Source organism: Apostichopus japonicus, chromosome 20, assembly GCF_037975245.1.
Source record: "Apostichopus japonicus isolate 1M-3 chromosome 20, ASM3797524v1, whole genome shotgun sequence".
In the NCBI taxonomy this organism is placed as follows: Eukaryota; Metazoa; Echinodermata; class Holothuroidea; order Aspidochirotida; family Stichopodidae; genus Apostichopus; species Apostichopus japonicus.
This window is the reverse complement of record NC_092580.1, coordinates 5,803,266-5,820,515: the sequence shown is the minus strand read 5'-3', so window position 1 is coordinate 5,820,515 and position 17,250 is coordinate 5,803,266. Positions and strand designations below refer to the sequence as shown.

Here is a 17,250-nt window from a genome sequence, read left to right as displayed (position 1 = left end):
TTGCTACCTTGGTCGTGGTGTTTACCTTACAGAAACGTACATGTGTGCACTTAGCTATTCTGATTGTGAATACCATACTCACAACAAGGTCTGTGAAGCAATTACGGTACCTGTTTCATTATCTTAGGGCTACCTTCGTCATTTTCAAGTCCGAAAATGGCAACAATTGGATCACTAAAGGTATTTGCTTGGAAGCTTTGCAATCTGCAGTAAGGTATTGTTGTAGTAAAGGTACCTGTAGACCATGATTTTTCAGATGCATTGGAGATCCACACATATTGATCAGTTACGCGAAATTCATATTGTGCAGTTTGTGATCGTCTGTTACACATGAACGCATTGCCAACTACGGCACTATTAAAGGGCCAGCGAGAAATCAATATATGTTTAGGTGAATTATCGTAGTATCATTAAGATATTAAAATATTGAGAACGAGATGTCAATATCTCAGTATCTAGACCTATGTATTGAGACATTGAAATGTTGCTTTTACTGTGCATGAATTAGTAATACAGTATTTACCTTAGATATTTTTTTTCAAATGAAGGGCCTCGTTGGTTTGGTTACTGGTGGAGCTTCTGGACTTGGCAGAGGAACTGCTGAAAGATTTGTACGCCAAGGAGCAAGGGTCATTTTAGTGGATCTGCCATCATCGCAGGGAGAAGAGGTTGCCAAGAGCCTTGGTGACGATTGCAAATTTGCTCCAGCTGATGTATGTAACCATGGAAATGGTGTACAAAATCTTAACCTTTGTTTTAAATGAACAAACCATTTTTCAGAGCATTTTTGGGGGCATTGCTTGTCAGTTATTTTTTTTTTTTAAATACATGCACCTTGAACTAATGACAGATTTAGTAGGTCATTAGCCTTTGGTTAGTTTCTTTTTGGTTGTCTGGTTATTTAATTCTAGCTTCCATGACAAGAGGTATATGATGACAGTAAGCCCTAAGCACTGCCCCCACCCCCCCCCCACACCTTTTCACAAAATTTGTGTTACTGTTTCTCAGTCAGTTTTGATCATAGTATGAAACAATTGAAAATCTTCTTTTGAATGCAACATGGATCATTTCCAAGAATTGTTCAATTTGAATATTTTATTTCTTGTTGAAGCCCCTCACCCCTTACAATTGCCCAAAGTTGTGGAATCATTTTGAGTGAAGAAATTTGTGTTGAAGTTTTGAGGTTATGCAGAAAAAAGGTGCTCAACATCTTGACAGTTATGTAGCAATTTGCTCATTTTGTTACGAGATACCAATAAACTAGTCACTGAAAGTGTCACCAGTTTTGAAACAATAAAGGAACTGTTCCTTATGTATGTATTAATTTTTTTAAATTAATAACAAAATTATACGTTAATTAAACTTTAAAAAACTATGTTTTGATCGATGTTGATGTGTGGACAACCGTAACACTTAGCCCAGATTGTATGAGGGACAACCAGCAGTCTTCCTTCATGAGAGAAAAATCAGTTTTGGCTATGATAACGTGGTAGATTTATTTGATTTTTTATTTATATCTCTTTTTTAAATCATAATTAACTGTTACCTTTATTAATGTATTTTGCTGTAACAGTTAATTATGATTTTAAGATTTATTTTTGTGACCTGTCTATCTACAGGTGACATCTGCTGAAGATGTTGGCAAAGCCGTTGATCTCGCTGTGTCTTCCTTTGGACGTCTTGATGTGGCTGTTAACTGTGCTGGAATAGGAATTGCAGTGAAGACGTACAACTTCAATAAAGATAAACCACACCCATTGGATGCCTTCCAGAATGTTCTGGTGGTGAGAGTATAGAAACAACTCTACATATTCTTAGTCCTTAGGTTACAAGTACAGAAATCAAGTAAAATGATCAAATTCCTACAACATTGAAAGGAATTGTACCTACTTTGGTACAGAAGTTTTTGTAATATCATCCTTGTGGCAAATTTCCAAAATTATGCAAGATGCAAACATTTAAAAAAAGATTCCCTGCAGTAGAACAAGTCCTAGTACAAGTCTGCCTATATATTGTTTACTGCACTATTAAGTTCTATTAATCTCATTGTTCTGCAAACATTGCTAAATACCACAGAAGATATTGGTATTTGCATAGCCTAGAGATAGTGGAGTCAATAGATTAACTGTGAGATACTGAAGATATGTTACTCCTGTTGTCAGGTAAATGAAGGACTACTTGTATTATCATGTTAGATCTGTAAGGAGAGTGCAGAAAGTTTGCCAAATCATTGCAAATTGTGAAGTAACCATACATCCTGCTTGACCTTTTCGTTACAGGTGAACACTGTGGGTTCTTTTAATGTAATCAGACTTTCTGCGGGAGCTATGGGCAAGAACGATCCCAATAGTGATGGTCAGAGAGGGGTGATTGTTAACACGGCCAGCGTGGCAGCCTTTGATGGTCAGATCGGTCAAGTAGCCTATTCAGCTTCCAAAGGAGCCATAGTAGGGATGACCTTACCAGCAGCTAGAGATTTATCATCTCAGGGTATCAGAGTCAACACTATAGCACCAGGTAAGTAATCAAGGAATGAAGATAATGTAAGGTAATTTAGAGTCCAATTTTGTTGTGTAATTCCATGCATGACTTCTTGACTTAAGTTATTGTTAAAGTTGATAATAATCTGTTCATTATTGTTCTGTTGTCAGTAATTAACTCCAGCATCAATAATGCTATCAAACTATTATGTAAACTCCTAGATGATGGGGTATACCTTTACTTAAATACTGGTTTTGTGTGCAGACCTTTGGAAAAGCTTTGGCATGTATTCTACTTGCAGTTCATTTTTCATTTTTCCCGCATGATTTTATTTACATTGCTTAGATGATTATAGGTTTTTAAATTTTAACTTGACGTCTTATTGATGGTTAAGTCAAATTCTTTTAATTTTCTTCTTATTTAGGTCTGTATGATACGCCTCTCCTAGCTTCACTGCCAGAGAAGGTCAGAACATTTCTTGCCAGGATGGTGCCATTTCCTCAGAGGTTAGGCCAACCAGACGAATATGCACACTTAGTCCAAGCCATCGTGGAGAACCCAATGATGAACGGTGAAGTTATAAGGCTGGATGGTGCTATCAGGATGCAACCATAATGGTGTTAGACATCAACACCAATGTTGGAACTGGGAACTATCAGTGGTGGAATAACTTAATATATGACAGAACTTTTCAATTTGTGACATGACTAAACTGAAGTGATTGAAGCAATGCAGCACTTAAGCCAACAATACCTTTCAATGGTAATGATTTAATGACGTTACCTGGTTCTAAATGATAAAGGTTATGGATTGCAAGCCATCATGATATGACATAAAGTAAAATAAAACAAAGTGAACTTTCTCTGGAAAGTTTCTCCAGCACATCCAGAGATTTTCTACTCTTCATTGGAATTTTCTACTCTTCATTTTATGGTTTTCTTCACTCTTAGGCATTAGTTTATAAGTGAGCCTGATGTAGATGTCTTATTTATTGCTATCCCAGATGTGCTTTTTGTGTTCTTACAAAGCAAATACTTGTTTCGTTTTATTTTAGTTTATTGTTTAATAGTAACTCAAGCTTTATGTAAAGATGTAAGAGTAATTGCAACCTTAAGACAACAATGTAAATCTCAATGACAGTTTTCTGTATGTTCCTTGGCAGAACTTTATTCCCAAGCCGACTATTTCTCTCAACAGTCAAATCCTTTTCTGAATACAAATTCTGTTTCTACTTGCTAAAAAGGAGAGGAAAAACTTGAAATGTTTGGTAAAACGACTATATTTATTTAGATAATTCAATACCTTGCAAATGATGGTTATATTAAGCAAACATGTGGTTGCTATGAGTGCCACTGTTCAAGTCACAGTAATGTTAGAAGAGAAAGTAATAATAATAATCATAATAGTACATTAAAGTAAAATACTGTTGTACCAATACATTATACTATCGGTGAATATTACAGACATTATATTATAAAAGTTAATGATTTTTCTCACCTCTGCTGACTATTGGGTCCCCATTTTAATCGTTTTGTGTTTTCTTTTTGCTTTACCACATATCATAGGTCATTTCATCTGTCATTATCATTCAAATGAATTGTGTTCATGTGTAATTACACAGCATTTCAACAATGAATATGTATTTTACTTTGCATATGCAAATGCAACTGCTTCTCTCTCTAAATAAAAATGATGAGCTGAAAAGTCAATACAAGACTAATATTCAAATGTGTTCCTTTCATTCTTTCAATATCAGAAATCAACCAATATAGGAAATCAATTGTGGAGATGATTGCACATTGCAGCAATCATCAGATAAACATGAAATTCTATGAAGGCCCAACCTTGTCTTCTCAAAACGTTGAATCACAAAAACATGTTATGCACTTTCTTATTTAATAATTTGGAGGAGGCAGGACAAAAAGTGTTGCAATTTTGGCTAATTTTGTACATTTTTTCCTTGTACCAATTCCAGGAAGACAATTATTCAATGTTATCTCAAGACTGAATCACCCTTCGAGGAATAATCATAAAATAATTGAGCAGTACAATATAGAATTTCAATAAGGAATAAGAAATGCATATCAAGTACCATCCAGTCACTACCCAACTTACCTTTTTGCAAGTTATATTAACTATAAAACTTTTATAACAAATAATTACATTCTTGCATGAAAATTAAATACAAATATAAATCAGTGTCAGGAATCCAACTGGCACACCGTAACAAGTTACTGAGAAGAATTGGAAAATCATGAACTCGATGTTGTCAAGGATACATTAAGAGAAAACAAAACAATTAAGCTGGGAACCAATTTCTTTTTTGTGTATCTCCTTCGATTAGCTGCAATTGGAATCTTGAAAAGGCTGTTTTTTCTTCATGTTTACTTTATATTTTACGAAGGAGTGACTCCTCAGAAGGGTAAATTGAACTCTTGATTCCTCCTTCATCAATTAGTTTCTATACTGGATTACATAACCAATACTTCATATCATAATAAACAAGCAGAAGTTATGTTCTTCATTTTTGAATGAGCTATTTGAATATGTTAAACCCCAAATGACTGTTGTTACATCCACCTGTTAAGCTATTTCAAAATGGAAGCATAATTAAGGTGGGGGGGGGGTGGTAATTAAGCTGTAGCCAATTAGTAATTGCATCGACTAAAATAAGTGAAAAATACCAATTCTTTCATAAATACAATTTTGCAAGACTAGTATATGTTTTAATCTCAGCTTACTTTTATTAAAGATTAATTAACTAATATTACTTCCCTAGCAATGAGTTAAATCTAAATATTACCCAGTATCACCAGTTAATGGAAATACTTTGAGAAAAATGTGCTCTATCAGTGCAGTGTGTGTGTGTTTCCAGGTTGTTCATCGACTAGAGATGTAAGGTACCAATATCCTATATTATGCAACACCTAATTATATTCCGGCCATTTGATTGGTCAATTGCTCGTCGATTGCATGCAAAATCCGCTCTATTGCACTCTATGAAATAGAACCATGGGTTATACTTTTTTGATAGCACTTTTTTCAATGGTAAGAGAGCAGAGAAACCTGTCTGTTCAAAACAATCTGTTGCATGAGTGCATTTTACATCCAATTATAACCAAATTTGAAGGTGTTGTATAAAACAAATAATGAATGGTTTCCATTCGTGCAATAGTGCAAATATTTCATTCGTTGAAAGATGTAATTTGTTCCATTCAACTCGGCTGCGCCTCGTTGAATGGAACAAATTACATCTTTCAACCCATGAAATATTTGCACTATTGCACTCATAACCATTCATTATTTGTATACTAATAAATGCTCAGGATGTCAATAATAACAATAGTACAATCTAACCAAACAAACCAAACACACAAACCAAACTAAACTATCCTTCTGTTTCAAATCACAACAGTGACTGTGCTTCTCTGGGCATGCATACTTCTATTTCTGAATGATTTGATATGTTGATGATTAAGTGCACGATTACATTGTATGATGAAACAGGGGATCTCTGAGTTTATTTGAAATTTCATCGTCCCTTATCAGGTACTCTCTTCTCGTAGCAACAGTGGCAAGAAATATGGCAAAACTCTTCACAACATGATTTTCATTATTAAAGCATTATTTTATTTTGGTATCATTTTGAATATTGGAAGTATGATGAAGCATGTTCAACTTCTGCAGTAATTCACTGATTGGCGATGCATAAATCTTAATACTACCAAACCTTCATGACAAAATCTTTTTCACCACTTCAAGTTTATGATTGAAATTAATGTTGATACCACAACAACATGTAAACAATGAGTTTTGTGATAATGTACACTTTATTGTTCGTTCATTGTTAACATTCTAAATGCAGCATCTCCAGACAACTCTCTATAAAACTATTTGTACACCCCTACCCTCCCCACCAACCAATTAAAACTATTTGCACACCTCTACCCTCCCCACCAACCAATTAAAACTATTTGTACACCCCTATCCTCCCCACCAACCAATAAAAAATAATTGCTAATGATAAAACAAAAAACACACATGTTAGATTTGACTCGTGTATTGTTGTTGGTTCACCTGACATTCATCTTGATAGATATCTGAAGGCAAATCCCTTAACTTTGTCATAAAATTAAAATGTACACGTTAAACTTGCAACATTGTCAAATACAAGGAAGCAACATATAAAATAATATTTTACAAAAGCTTTATTATTTGTGACTTGGATGGACCGAATCCTTGAATATGCAGAGTATAACTACTCTGATACTTTCATCACTCCTTGGTAAAACTACCTTGAGTTCTGATTACTCTCACGGTGAACTGAAACACCAGATATAATTGTAGCATCATTTGGTGGTACATGAATAAGGAGCTTCTACCAAACGTAAGCACCAATATCAATGCTTATGATAATGACTGATTTGGAAGTCACTTGCTTGCTCTTTATGGTACTGATCTCCAGGTATAGATCTGTGGAATATGGCCCATTAATAGCTTGGATGAGAGAAACATTTGCTGCAAAGGAAAACAGAAAACATTCTCACACATCTGGCAATGAAAAAAGAAGAGTCCTACTGATTACTGGTTGCAGCTTTCAAGCTTTGAATGAATGGCTTCAGATCATTGGAACAGCCTCATTAACTACCAAAACCAAACAGTGAGTTATACGATATCTCATACAATCCAATTGATACATGTGTAGTAGAGTGAAGTAGCCCATCTCATTACCAATTGACTATCCTCTCACTATGGATTGGGTGGATCTGTACAAAGAAGCAAACACCGTCATTACCAGATTAAGTCTAAAAATGACTTACCTCTTACTTTGGCAGAATGAACTGGGCGCCTCTGTACAGTGAAGTAACCTCTCTCATTACCAGCAATAAGTCTAAAAGTGACTTACTTCTAACTTTGCCAGAATGGACTGGGCGCCTCTGTACAGTGAAGTAACCTCTCTCATTACCAGATTAAGTCTAAAAGTGACTTACCTCTTACTTTGCCAGAATGGACTGGGCGCCTCTGTACAGTGAAGTTACCTCTCTCATTACCAGATTAAGTCTAAAAGTGACTTACCTCTTACTTTGCCAGAATGGACTGGGCGCCTCTGTACAGTGAAGTAACCTCTCTCATTTACCAGCAATAAGTCTAAAAGTGACTTACCTCTTACTTTGCCAGAATGGACTGGGCGCCTCTGTACAGTGAAGTTACCTCTCTCATTACCAGATTAAGTCTAAAAGTGACTTAGCTCTTACTTCGGCAGAATGGACTGGGCGCCTCTGTACAGTGAAGTAACCTCTCTCATTACCAGATTAAGTCTAAAAGTGACTTACCTCTTACTTCGGCAGAATGGACTGGGCGCCTCTGTACAGTGAAGTAACCTCTCTCATTACCAGCAATAAGTCTAAAAGTGACTTACCTCTTACTTTGCCAGAATGGACTGGGTGCCTCTGTACAGTGAAGTAACCTCTCTCATTACCAGATTAAGTCTAAAAGTGACTTACCTCTAACTTTGCCAGAATGGACTGGGCACATCTGTACAGTGAAGTAACCTCTCTCATTACCAGCAATAAGTCTAAAAGTGACTTACCTCTTACTTTGCCAGAATGGACTGGGCGCTTCTGTACAGTGAAGTAACCTCTCTCATTACCAGATTAAGTCTAAAAGTGACTTACCTCTAACTTTGCCAGAATGGACTGGGCGCCTCTGTACAGTGAAGTAACCTCTCTCATTACCAGATTAAGTTTAAAAGTGACTTACCTCTAACTTTGCCAGAATGGACTGGGCGCCTCTGTACAGTGAAGTAACCTCTCTCATTACCAGCTTAAGTCTAAAAGTGACTTACCTCTAACTTTGCCAGAATGGACTGGGCGCCTCTGTACAGTGAAGTAACCTCTCTCATTACCAGCTTAAGTCTAAAAGTGACTACCTCTTAGTAACCTCTCTCATTACCAGATTAAGTCTAAAAGTGACTTACCTCTTACTTTGCCAGAATGGACTGGGCGCCTCTGTACAGTGAAGTAACCTCTCTCATTTACCAGCAATAAGTCTAAAAGTGACTTACCTCTTACTTTGCCAGAATGGACTGGGCGCCTCTGTACAGTGAAGTAACCTCTCTCATTACCAGATTAAGTCTAAAAGTGACTTACCTCTTACTTCGGCAGAATGGACTGGGCGCCTCTGTACAGTGAAGTAACCTCTCTCATTACCAGCAATAAGTCTAAAAGTGACTTACCTCTTACTTTGCCAGAATGGACTGGGTGCCTCTGTACAGTGAAGTAACCTCTCTCATTACCAGATTAAGTCTAAAAGTGACTTACCTCTAACTTTGCCAGAATGGACTGGGCACATCTGTACAGTGAAGTAACCTCTCTCATTACCAGCAATAAGTCTAAAAGTGACTTACCTCTTACTTTGCCAGAATGGACTGGGCGCTTCTGTACAGTGAAGTAACCTCTCTCATTACCAGATTAAGTCTAAAAGTGACTTACCTCTAACTTTGCCAGAATGGACTGGGCGCCTCTGTACAGTGAAGTAACCTCTCTCATTACCAGATTAAGTTTAAAAGTGACTTACCTCTAACTTTGCCAGAATGGACTGGGCGCCTCTGTACAGTGAAGTAACCTCTCTCATTACCAGCTTAAGTCTAAAAGTGACTTACCTCTAACTTTGCCAGAATGGACTGGGCGCCTCTGTACAGTGAAGTAACCTCTCTCATTACCAGCTTAAGTCTAAAAGTGACTACCTCTTAGTAACCTCTCTCATTTACCAGCTTAAGTCTTAAAGTGACTTACCTCTTACTTTGCCAGAATGGACTGGGCGCCTCTGTACAGTGAAGTAACCTCTCTCATTTACCAGCTTAAGTCTAAAAGTGACTTACCTCTTACTTTGCCAGAATGGACTGGGCGCCTCTGTACAGTGAAGTAACCTCTCTCATTACGAGCAATAAGTCTAAAAGTGACTTACCTCTAACTTTGCCAGAATGGACTGGGCGCCTCTGTACAGTGAAGTAACCTCTCTCATTACCAGCAATAAGTCGAAAAGTGACTTGGCTAAAAGATGGTTTATTGATGTCTATCGTTAGGAGTCGAATCGGTGATGAGATATAAGGCATACTTGGCAGAGAGATGGCAGCATATGCGTATTGTTGAAGTACATCCTCTCGGCAAGCTAGGTCCTCCGTTGGGCACTGGTCAAAGTCCTTCACACATTCAATTTGATCTCCTCTGAAAAGAGCAGAAATCAAAACCTTGCCAGTCATCGTGAAAACATTAAAAATACACAGCCCCACCATTACATACAGGTTGCATGCAAAAGCAGAATTTCTCTTGTTATCAAATTTAGACTTAAAGTAAAAGTTTGTTACTTTTTGTATGAAAGTCATGCAAAGATACTTCAAATTACTTCAAATTCTCAGAAAGTCTATTTCTTACCGAGACAAACATGAACACTAAGTCTGGACTGACATACTTCACAGAAGAGGTTTGATTACGTTTGATGTAGGACTTGAAACATTTTGCCTGGAAATCTCAAAAATAAACATTTTAAAAGTATTTTCAACGAAGGAAAGATATGTTGCCGATTATTCACAATGATATCGTCCATTCCAATACATCAAGCATGTACAAACAGTACAACGTTTCATTACACACCTTTGTGCACAGGCATGTATGCAGTGGCGTAGGAAGGTACTTTTGAGTGGGGGGGCTGAAGACTGATGGCCGGGCTGGGGGAGGGGTCTAAGGGGAGGGGGTGTCCCCCTCCCATTTGGAATTTTTTTGCATTTCCAGGTGGCCTCAGATGCAATTTGGTGCAATATAGCACACTTCAACTCCCACTCCATTTTATAAAGAATTTTGCATTTTCACCTGGCCTTAAATGCAATTTGATGCTCCAAATGAGATTTTTTTCTCATTTGGAAATGAAAAAGGGGTTTTCTGACTTGCGGAGCGGGGGGCGGAATGATACTTCCGCCCCCCCCATATTTTTCACTGGGGGGGCTGGCGCCCCCCAGCCCCCCCGGTTCCTACGCCCTTGCATGTATGCAAGTTAGCGACACACCTAAGTCAATGGAAATTTGGTCCAGACTTCTTGACTCTATTCTATAGGTGCCCTTCAGCTAATTTCCAATTGCCAACAGCCTTTACTATTCTGAGTAATGCAATTGTTATCTAATAGGCTGGTCGGTGGAAGATACGGTAGATTATAAAACAAGGCTTCCACAATTTTGACCCCTGGTGACTCCAAATGAAATTTGACCTCCACAAAAAACAATATACATCTTGAACTTAACATGTCACAATTACATACTACATATGAGATTGGCACAAGCTTCGCTATTGTGTTTACAAGGATTCACAATTTGACCCCTGGTAACACCAAATGACCTTTGACCGCCCCAAAAACAATGGGCTTCTACTCAATGTGGTACTCCTACACACTTAATATGAGATTGTCCAAGCTGCCCTTCTTGAGATATTGTGTTTACAAGCAAGGCGTCACACACACACACACATCCACCTGCATGACTACAAAGGTTACGATTATTATCAAAACCAAACATGAATGATTGTTGTGTAACTACCAAACATTAAAAGTACCAGCTAGGGTAAATATTCATGCAAACATCTTTAAGGGAGAACTTCTGGTAGCAATGAGCACTGGTTACTAGAAAATATTAAATTGGCCACCTGATTTTAGTTGATACAACTAGTATCTTGACTGGACTCAAGTAGTGGTCAAATACTTAAAAAAAAAAAAATTTCTGGAGCTAATTGGTAATTTAGTCTTCAGCCTATTTCACCTTCCTAAATGGTTACACTATTACTTTATTCCTATTTCTGACCGCCTTGAGGTGTAAGCCTTGGCCTGAATGGGTACACTTGCAGTTTGGTAAGAACTTGGTAATGCTTAAAGTTTAGTATTGATTTGTCAGTAGTATTAACCTGACTGGGTAATACATCCCACAGGATGAAATACTGGCTGCTATTTGGTGACCTACACATAGTTTCAAATACACCATATGGACATTAAGTGTAATGTAGGGTATAGTTCATGCAAGCTTTACCCTTGGAGTAATTTCTATTACAAGGTTTTAGAATTTTACCAATGGGTGACCTCCAAAACCCTATGAAAAGTGATAGGGATTTTGTACCCTCCAAGTTGGAGTTTCATACTGACTTTGACGTTCATTCAAGCTTTGCTTTTGAAGTAACAAGGTTTTGAGACATTGACCTCTGGTGACCTCAAATGACATTTAACTACAGCAGGTGTAATTAAGGTCTTTCGCTCATTAAGATGCTTCCTCGTACCAAGTATGGTGTTGAACCACCATGTACTCATTAAGTAAAATGTGTCACAATTAACACATATATCCACACAAATGCCATCAACATCGCATAAATCCCTTCTGCATGCCTCCGGCAAGGAATAAACAACACCAGGATTGATAAACTGGTGGGTACATGATGGGGGTGGTGGGGGCTTGTAGAAAGAGTGTTAATTTGGGGAATTTGTAAAACCATGTATTGCAAACAATACCACTCCCTATATGAATTCAGGCACAGTAAAGCTGGTTCCCACATCTGGTCATTTCCTTAAACTTTCTAAGAGGTCAAGCATTTCTCAACAGTTACTGTAGCAGAGTGGTTAGTGCTCTGTAATCAAAAGAGCAACATAGAGCCTCAGCTGTCCAGGGTTCAAAGGTCATATTAGAAATGATCATTATATCTCTTCCTATGTGGAACACAGTCACATAGATATGCTATGAAGACATGGACCAGACACTTTCTTTGACCTAATTGAGCTAACAAATCAGTTCTGCAAGGAAATCTAAATTTAAAAGTTTCTATAATGGCTTTGTTTATTCGCTGTGAAATATATTCACAACTTATTGCGGAACCACATCCCTAACATCATCTAATAGTATATCATACAGAATAAGGCATCTAGAGACCATTAAGACTTTAGCCTATTGACCCATTGATGCTCAGAGTGTGACAACTAACAAGGGTCAAGTGTGGGTTTATTCAAGTCCCCCAACACAAGAGTATTAACTCTCTTCTGACTGACAAGTGTTTGCATTGTTCAAGATTATTTTAATGTAGATATATTATACATATATTGCACATATATTGAGCTCCATCACAAACTGATTTGACCAAACTATGTTTACCAAGAGCAAATTATAGCAACAGAGAACTAACTGTGAGACAACATGATACTTGTGAGTGATTCACCAAAGCAAGCAATTCATCAAGCTCAACATTTCATATGAGAATACTTAATGTAAGATCATTGCATCAAAGCACAGGGCAGTGGTTATGTCATTGCAGGACTGAAATTGGGGATTTTTTATAAAGAAAGAAAACTTGACCAACTTGATGGTTAAAAGACAAATTTTATTATGGGCGACTATCCAGTATTTGGTCTTCTTGAAAAATTTGCATATCACGATTAACATTTAACATGATTTAAGTTATCGAAAACAAGTTCAACTGAGACAAAAGTGCAAAAGTGAGGCTAAGCCAATTGCACATTTTTCTCACATGCACATAGCTTTGACTCTTATACATTAGTGTACATTATACATCAAATGCTGTATACTCACCTGAATATACACATCATGTATTTATAGTTTTACACAACTTCTAATTTGAAATAGTGGAAAAAAAGGAAAAATTCTGAAATTTTGAATCAGGAATGAATTGACTAGTAAAAGTAATTAAAAACTATTCTAGCAATAAGTGGGATGAATATGAGGGGGTTGGGTAGGGCAGGGAAGCTTGAGCACAGCAGCCCAAACTAACAAATCATGGTTATCTATGCTTTACCATCATGTATTATCTAATGCATTTAGCCATGAATGAAACCAAACACTGGATTACAATTCATGATAAACTTAAATCTATTAAGTTCTCTCAATCTGTGAACGATAAACAGCTGAATACCGTAACTTTCAGGTATCCAGGTGTATCCAAATTATGCTTTATTTGGATGCCTACATATCATCTACTGTATCAATGAAAATTTACAAGTGTTCCAATCACTGACAGGCCTAGAATTAAACAATTTTAGTCACTTGCTAAGAAATGCCAGTACTATAAAAAATCTACTGATTAAAATCAACTTCTCAATTGTCTTTTCCTGAATGACAACACAGTGCAGTTACTGTACAGGCTTTTGATAGCAGCCCAATGGTATTTGCTGCTGATAATAAGCAGTAATACAGGGCTTAAGTTAGGTAGGGGGATATCATGCCCATTCCTCGACTGACGGTTAAATTAACCCGGTAGTTCTTAATGACTACTGGCAGAAATGCCAATCTATTCCACGTTGGCATAGTCGACTGGCATCTTTAAGTTCAGACAACTGTTTAAACATAATCAGTAAATATTAGTCCTCCAGTCATTACCTAGTTAAAGTAACCTGTTATCTGCTGCTGAGGGTATTTAAAACGACTAACACACAGGTCTGATAAATCCTCAAAATGATAGTAGGTTTCTCATTCTAAATATATATACAACTTAACAAAAAAAAACAGTTACATGCAAATATAATAATATTATTATTATTTTTTCTCATCTGTTAACAAACTTTTATCTCTATACAAAAGAAAAATAAGAAACAAACAGGAAATTTTACCCTGTTTAAATGATTCAAAGGTGCTCCCTTTCATTATCTTCTCGAAAAGCATTTACTTAATAGATAATCATGGGTTTGCAAGTATAATTACGTATGGTACATTGCAGAACTGCAACCAGTTTGGGAGGATGATAAGAAAAGATATTACTTTTTTTTCAAATGTGGTTTTATCCCCCATCTAAATAAATCTAAAAATGAATTAACTGGTGAAGAAAAATTAACCGCTATATGAGGGACATGGTGGGCTGGACTCTCTTTAATGAGCAGGTCCAATTAGGAAAGTCCCAGCTGATTTATATTGGATGTGAAGATTTCACAAAAACCAGAGGGCTGCTTAAAAGTCTACATCACTGTGGAAGATTTACTCTCCTGAATGCTGCTGAATCCCAGTCAAAATATCTTCTTTAGTATTTACACTACTATTAAGTCAATTACACAGTTTATAGTGTCTACAATGCTAATGAATAACCTTCACTGAATGTGTGATCAACGTTATCTTGGTTGAATCCATTACAAAAATAGCATTCACGTTTTCCTTTTGTTAATCAGTGGGATTTGATGTGCAAAGGTTAAACCGTTGAGACATGAACTGTATTAAATATGAGACGACTCATTAATCAAGTTCTGGTTTATCTTGATTGATATTTTAAGGCATCAACATCCAACAACAGCCCAAGACATTAATCAGATATTTCAAATGTTCATTACAACTGTGACTGGCATACAATTTACAGTAGGGAGTAGGTGTTATAACTGGATGAAACACATGTTTTAACATTTTTACAAGTCTCAGTTTCCAAAATTATCTTTCACTTTTGATGACTAAGAAAACAGGACAAGCTATATTCAACTGGTGGTTGAATCTGTGTATTTTACTTTTTGAAGCCTGCGTTATTATACAAAATGGCCATGTTTACATCCATTCAAACTATTATGTACCAACAACAGTTACACACACAAATAATCAATCTATATGCAAATATAATTACTGTAACATATTTATCAAAACCAAGGCTCCCCCGTTTATTATAGAACATTAAGACAGAACTGTTCCTTAGCACCACGGATAATTATCCAAACACATCCTCCTCTATATGCAGATATATTATTGTCACATATTTAGCAAACACGTCACCATCTCTGATGACTCGTAACTCCAATCTGAGCTCGAAGGATCGGGGTCCTTCGATAGCTCGCATGATCTTGATCGTTCCCATGTTCTCGCCGGTGACTAGACTGAAGAACTTGGCCTTTCCTTTGGTTAGTTTGAATTGGTATTGGTAGCGAGGATCTGGAGTAATGGATTCCTTGAAGACCTCTACGGGTACAGGGAAACCAGTGTCTATGCTGATGAAACGGTAAGAGATTGTGCCCGGAAGTGACCTACATGTTTGGTCACGTTCTGCACATTGTTCTTTGAAACACTTTCTTCTGTGAAATGAACAAGGAGTGAAAAAACCCCATCAGAACAGTTTTCCATAATGTCAAACAATGATGCAAGAACAGAGTTAGCACTCTTCCTTAGTGGAAAAACTTGCTGTTCCACTTCTACAAACAACCTTAGATGTTGTGTAGTGTATTCAACCACTTTTTCCAACAAAAATGTTTATCAATCTTCAATTGTTCTTAAACGCTCATTTCATTTTCTTGATTCTGAGGTTTAACTTTGACCAATGTTACAACTATAGATTTATAAATCTAAGTTAAAACTTATCAGAATATTGCTGCCCATGGAAAGGATTGGAGAGTGCACCAATGGCATACATTTTCTTTATTAATGAGAGAACTTGTGGTGCATAATATTATGTTGTAAAATATAAAAGGATTACTTACCATGCCACCATTGAGTTAAGTCAGGAAAGGTTACAAGCAACAAGATGCAAGGTATAACATCGATGGACAAAGGTCTTCTCAACACAAAGTACGTCAACGTTTCCATTAGAGGTCAACAGACAAACACGACAGATTCTTGACAAATATGTGAGTCAACGAGGGGACCCTTCCGCAGTTGGATTTAGGGCGTGGGGCAAATAAAAACATGCTTAGCAGTACAAGAACACAGTCACAAATATTGGGAAAGCCAGTGCCATGCCAATTCATCTGAGAGTAACAGATGTCCTCTGTCTTGTATAACATTCATGACAGTTTCATATTGACAAAACATAACATTAAGGGATAGGTCTTGTAATCCACTAGGGGTGGCTGACAAGGAATAGAAACATTTAAGGGAACGATTGGTATCACCGAGATAAAGCTACAGGGGTAGTGATAGGGTAAATCTATCAGTAGAGGGAGTACGTAGGACTTGTGGTGAAGGTAGGGTTTAATATTAACAGATGGACAATTGTTCAAGAAGATTAAATTGTGCTTCACATGACTGAAGTTTCCTTTCTTTGAGGTTGTCTGACAGGAGAGTGGCTTACCAAATCTGCATCCTACACAAACTTGACAATGTTAACAATATCATTTAAATTAAAATGAATTTGTAGAAACTATGATGCAGAAAGCCTGAGCATTATATTCTCACGAAAGCTATCAATCTGTGGAGTGCTTTTACGACTCATTTGGCAACAGTTATACCAAAGTCTAGTCTGTGTTGGTTTTATAATGTTCACTCCCCATTTGCATGCTATGTGTAAGGTTTTCTTTCAACTTGCCATGAGTGCACATATGTGCTTACCACATGCTTCAAGGGGGACAGTCCAAGTACAGTGGGCTGTAATATGGTAACATTTTAAACCACATAGGAAAGAAAAAAAATTGGGATGTACCTGGGAAGGTTGGGAAGGTATGTGAGGTGCAATGATGTCCATTTTGGGGAAATGGGTGGCAGGAAGGGATTGAACAAAATAGAGGCTCAGAGATTAAAAGGAAGATCTCAGGGAAACACAGAAGGGGGGGGGGAGGTAGATGGAAGTGTTTGGGACAATAGATTTTGGTCCCTGATCTCCTGCCTTGCATATCTGAATATATTATATTTCTTCAAAACTTAACAAAGTTTCAATCCTCTGTATCTCCAGCTGGTTGGACGGAAACCATTTTGTGCAGGTTATGCAAGTTTCTTGAAACTTGTCACAGTAGGTGATGTCTGGATTTTATGTACATTAATGTGGGGCATGTCAAACC

At 37.1% G+C, this 17,250-nt stretch overlaps 2 protein-coding genes across 6 annotated transcripts in view; one reads left to right on the top strand and one right to left on the bottom strand.

Moving 5' to 3' along the window:
- The first annotated feature begins 17 nt into the window (after positions 1–17).
- On the top strand, positions 18–4,209 carry LOC139962141 (3-hydroxyacyl-CoA dehydrogenase type-2-like). Its single transcript, XM_071962072.1, has 5 exons — positions 18–180; positions 549–713; positions 1,620–1,784; positions 2,280–2,517; positions 2,906–4,209. Exons 1-5 carry the CDS (start codon positions 157–159, stop codon positions 3,094–3,096), a joined length of 783 nt encoding a protein of 260 aa, XP_071818173.1. The 5' UTR covers positions 18–156; the 3' UTR covers positions 3,097–4,209.
- LOC139962140 (uncharacterized) overlaps positions 3,745–17,250 on the bottom strand; it is a 42,045-nt gene continuing 28,539 nt past the window's right edge. For 4 of the 5 annotated variants that reach the window (XM_071962071.1, XM_071962070.1, XM_071962067.1 and 1 more), the window contains 2 exons: positions 9,448–9,707; positions 3,745–6,999 (listed from right to left, as the gene is read on the bottom strand). In XM_071962071.1, the coding sequence (XP_071818172.1) occupies positions 6,860–6,999; positions 9,448–9,707 (400 nt within the window). In that variant the 3' untranslated portion in view covers positions 3,745–6,859. Of the gene's footprint in view, positions 7,000–9,447; positions 9,708–11,242; positions 15,556–17,250 lie in introns of those variants that run through there. The other variant, XM_071962068.1, reaches the window with a different exon arrangement.

Bases quoted from the DNA above. Each gene is read 5' to 3' on its own strand.
- LOC139962141 (XM_071962072.1), top strand. From the start codon at position 157: ATGGCAACAATTGGATCACTAAAG. The intron at 181-548 runs GTATTTGCTTGG...TTTCAAATGAAG, and splicing joins CAACAATTGGATCACTAAAG to GGCCTCGTTGGTTTGGTTAC. The intron at 1,785-2,279 runs GTGAGAGTATAG...TTTTCGTTACAG, and splicing joins CCTTCCAGAATGTTCTGGTG to GTGAACACTGTGGGTTCTTT.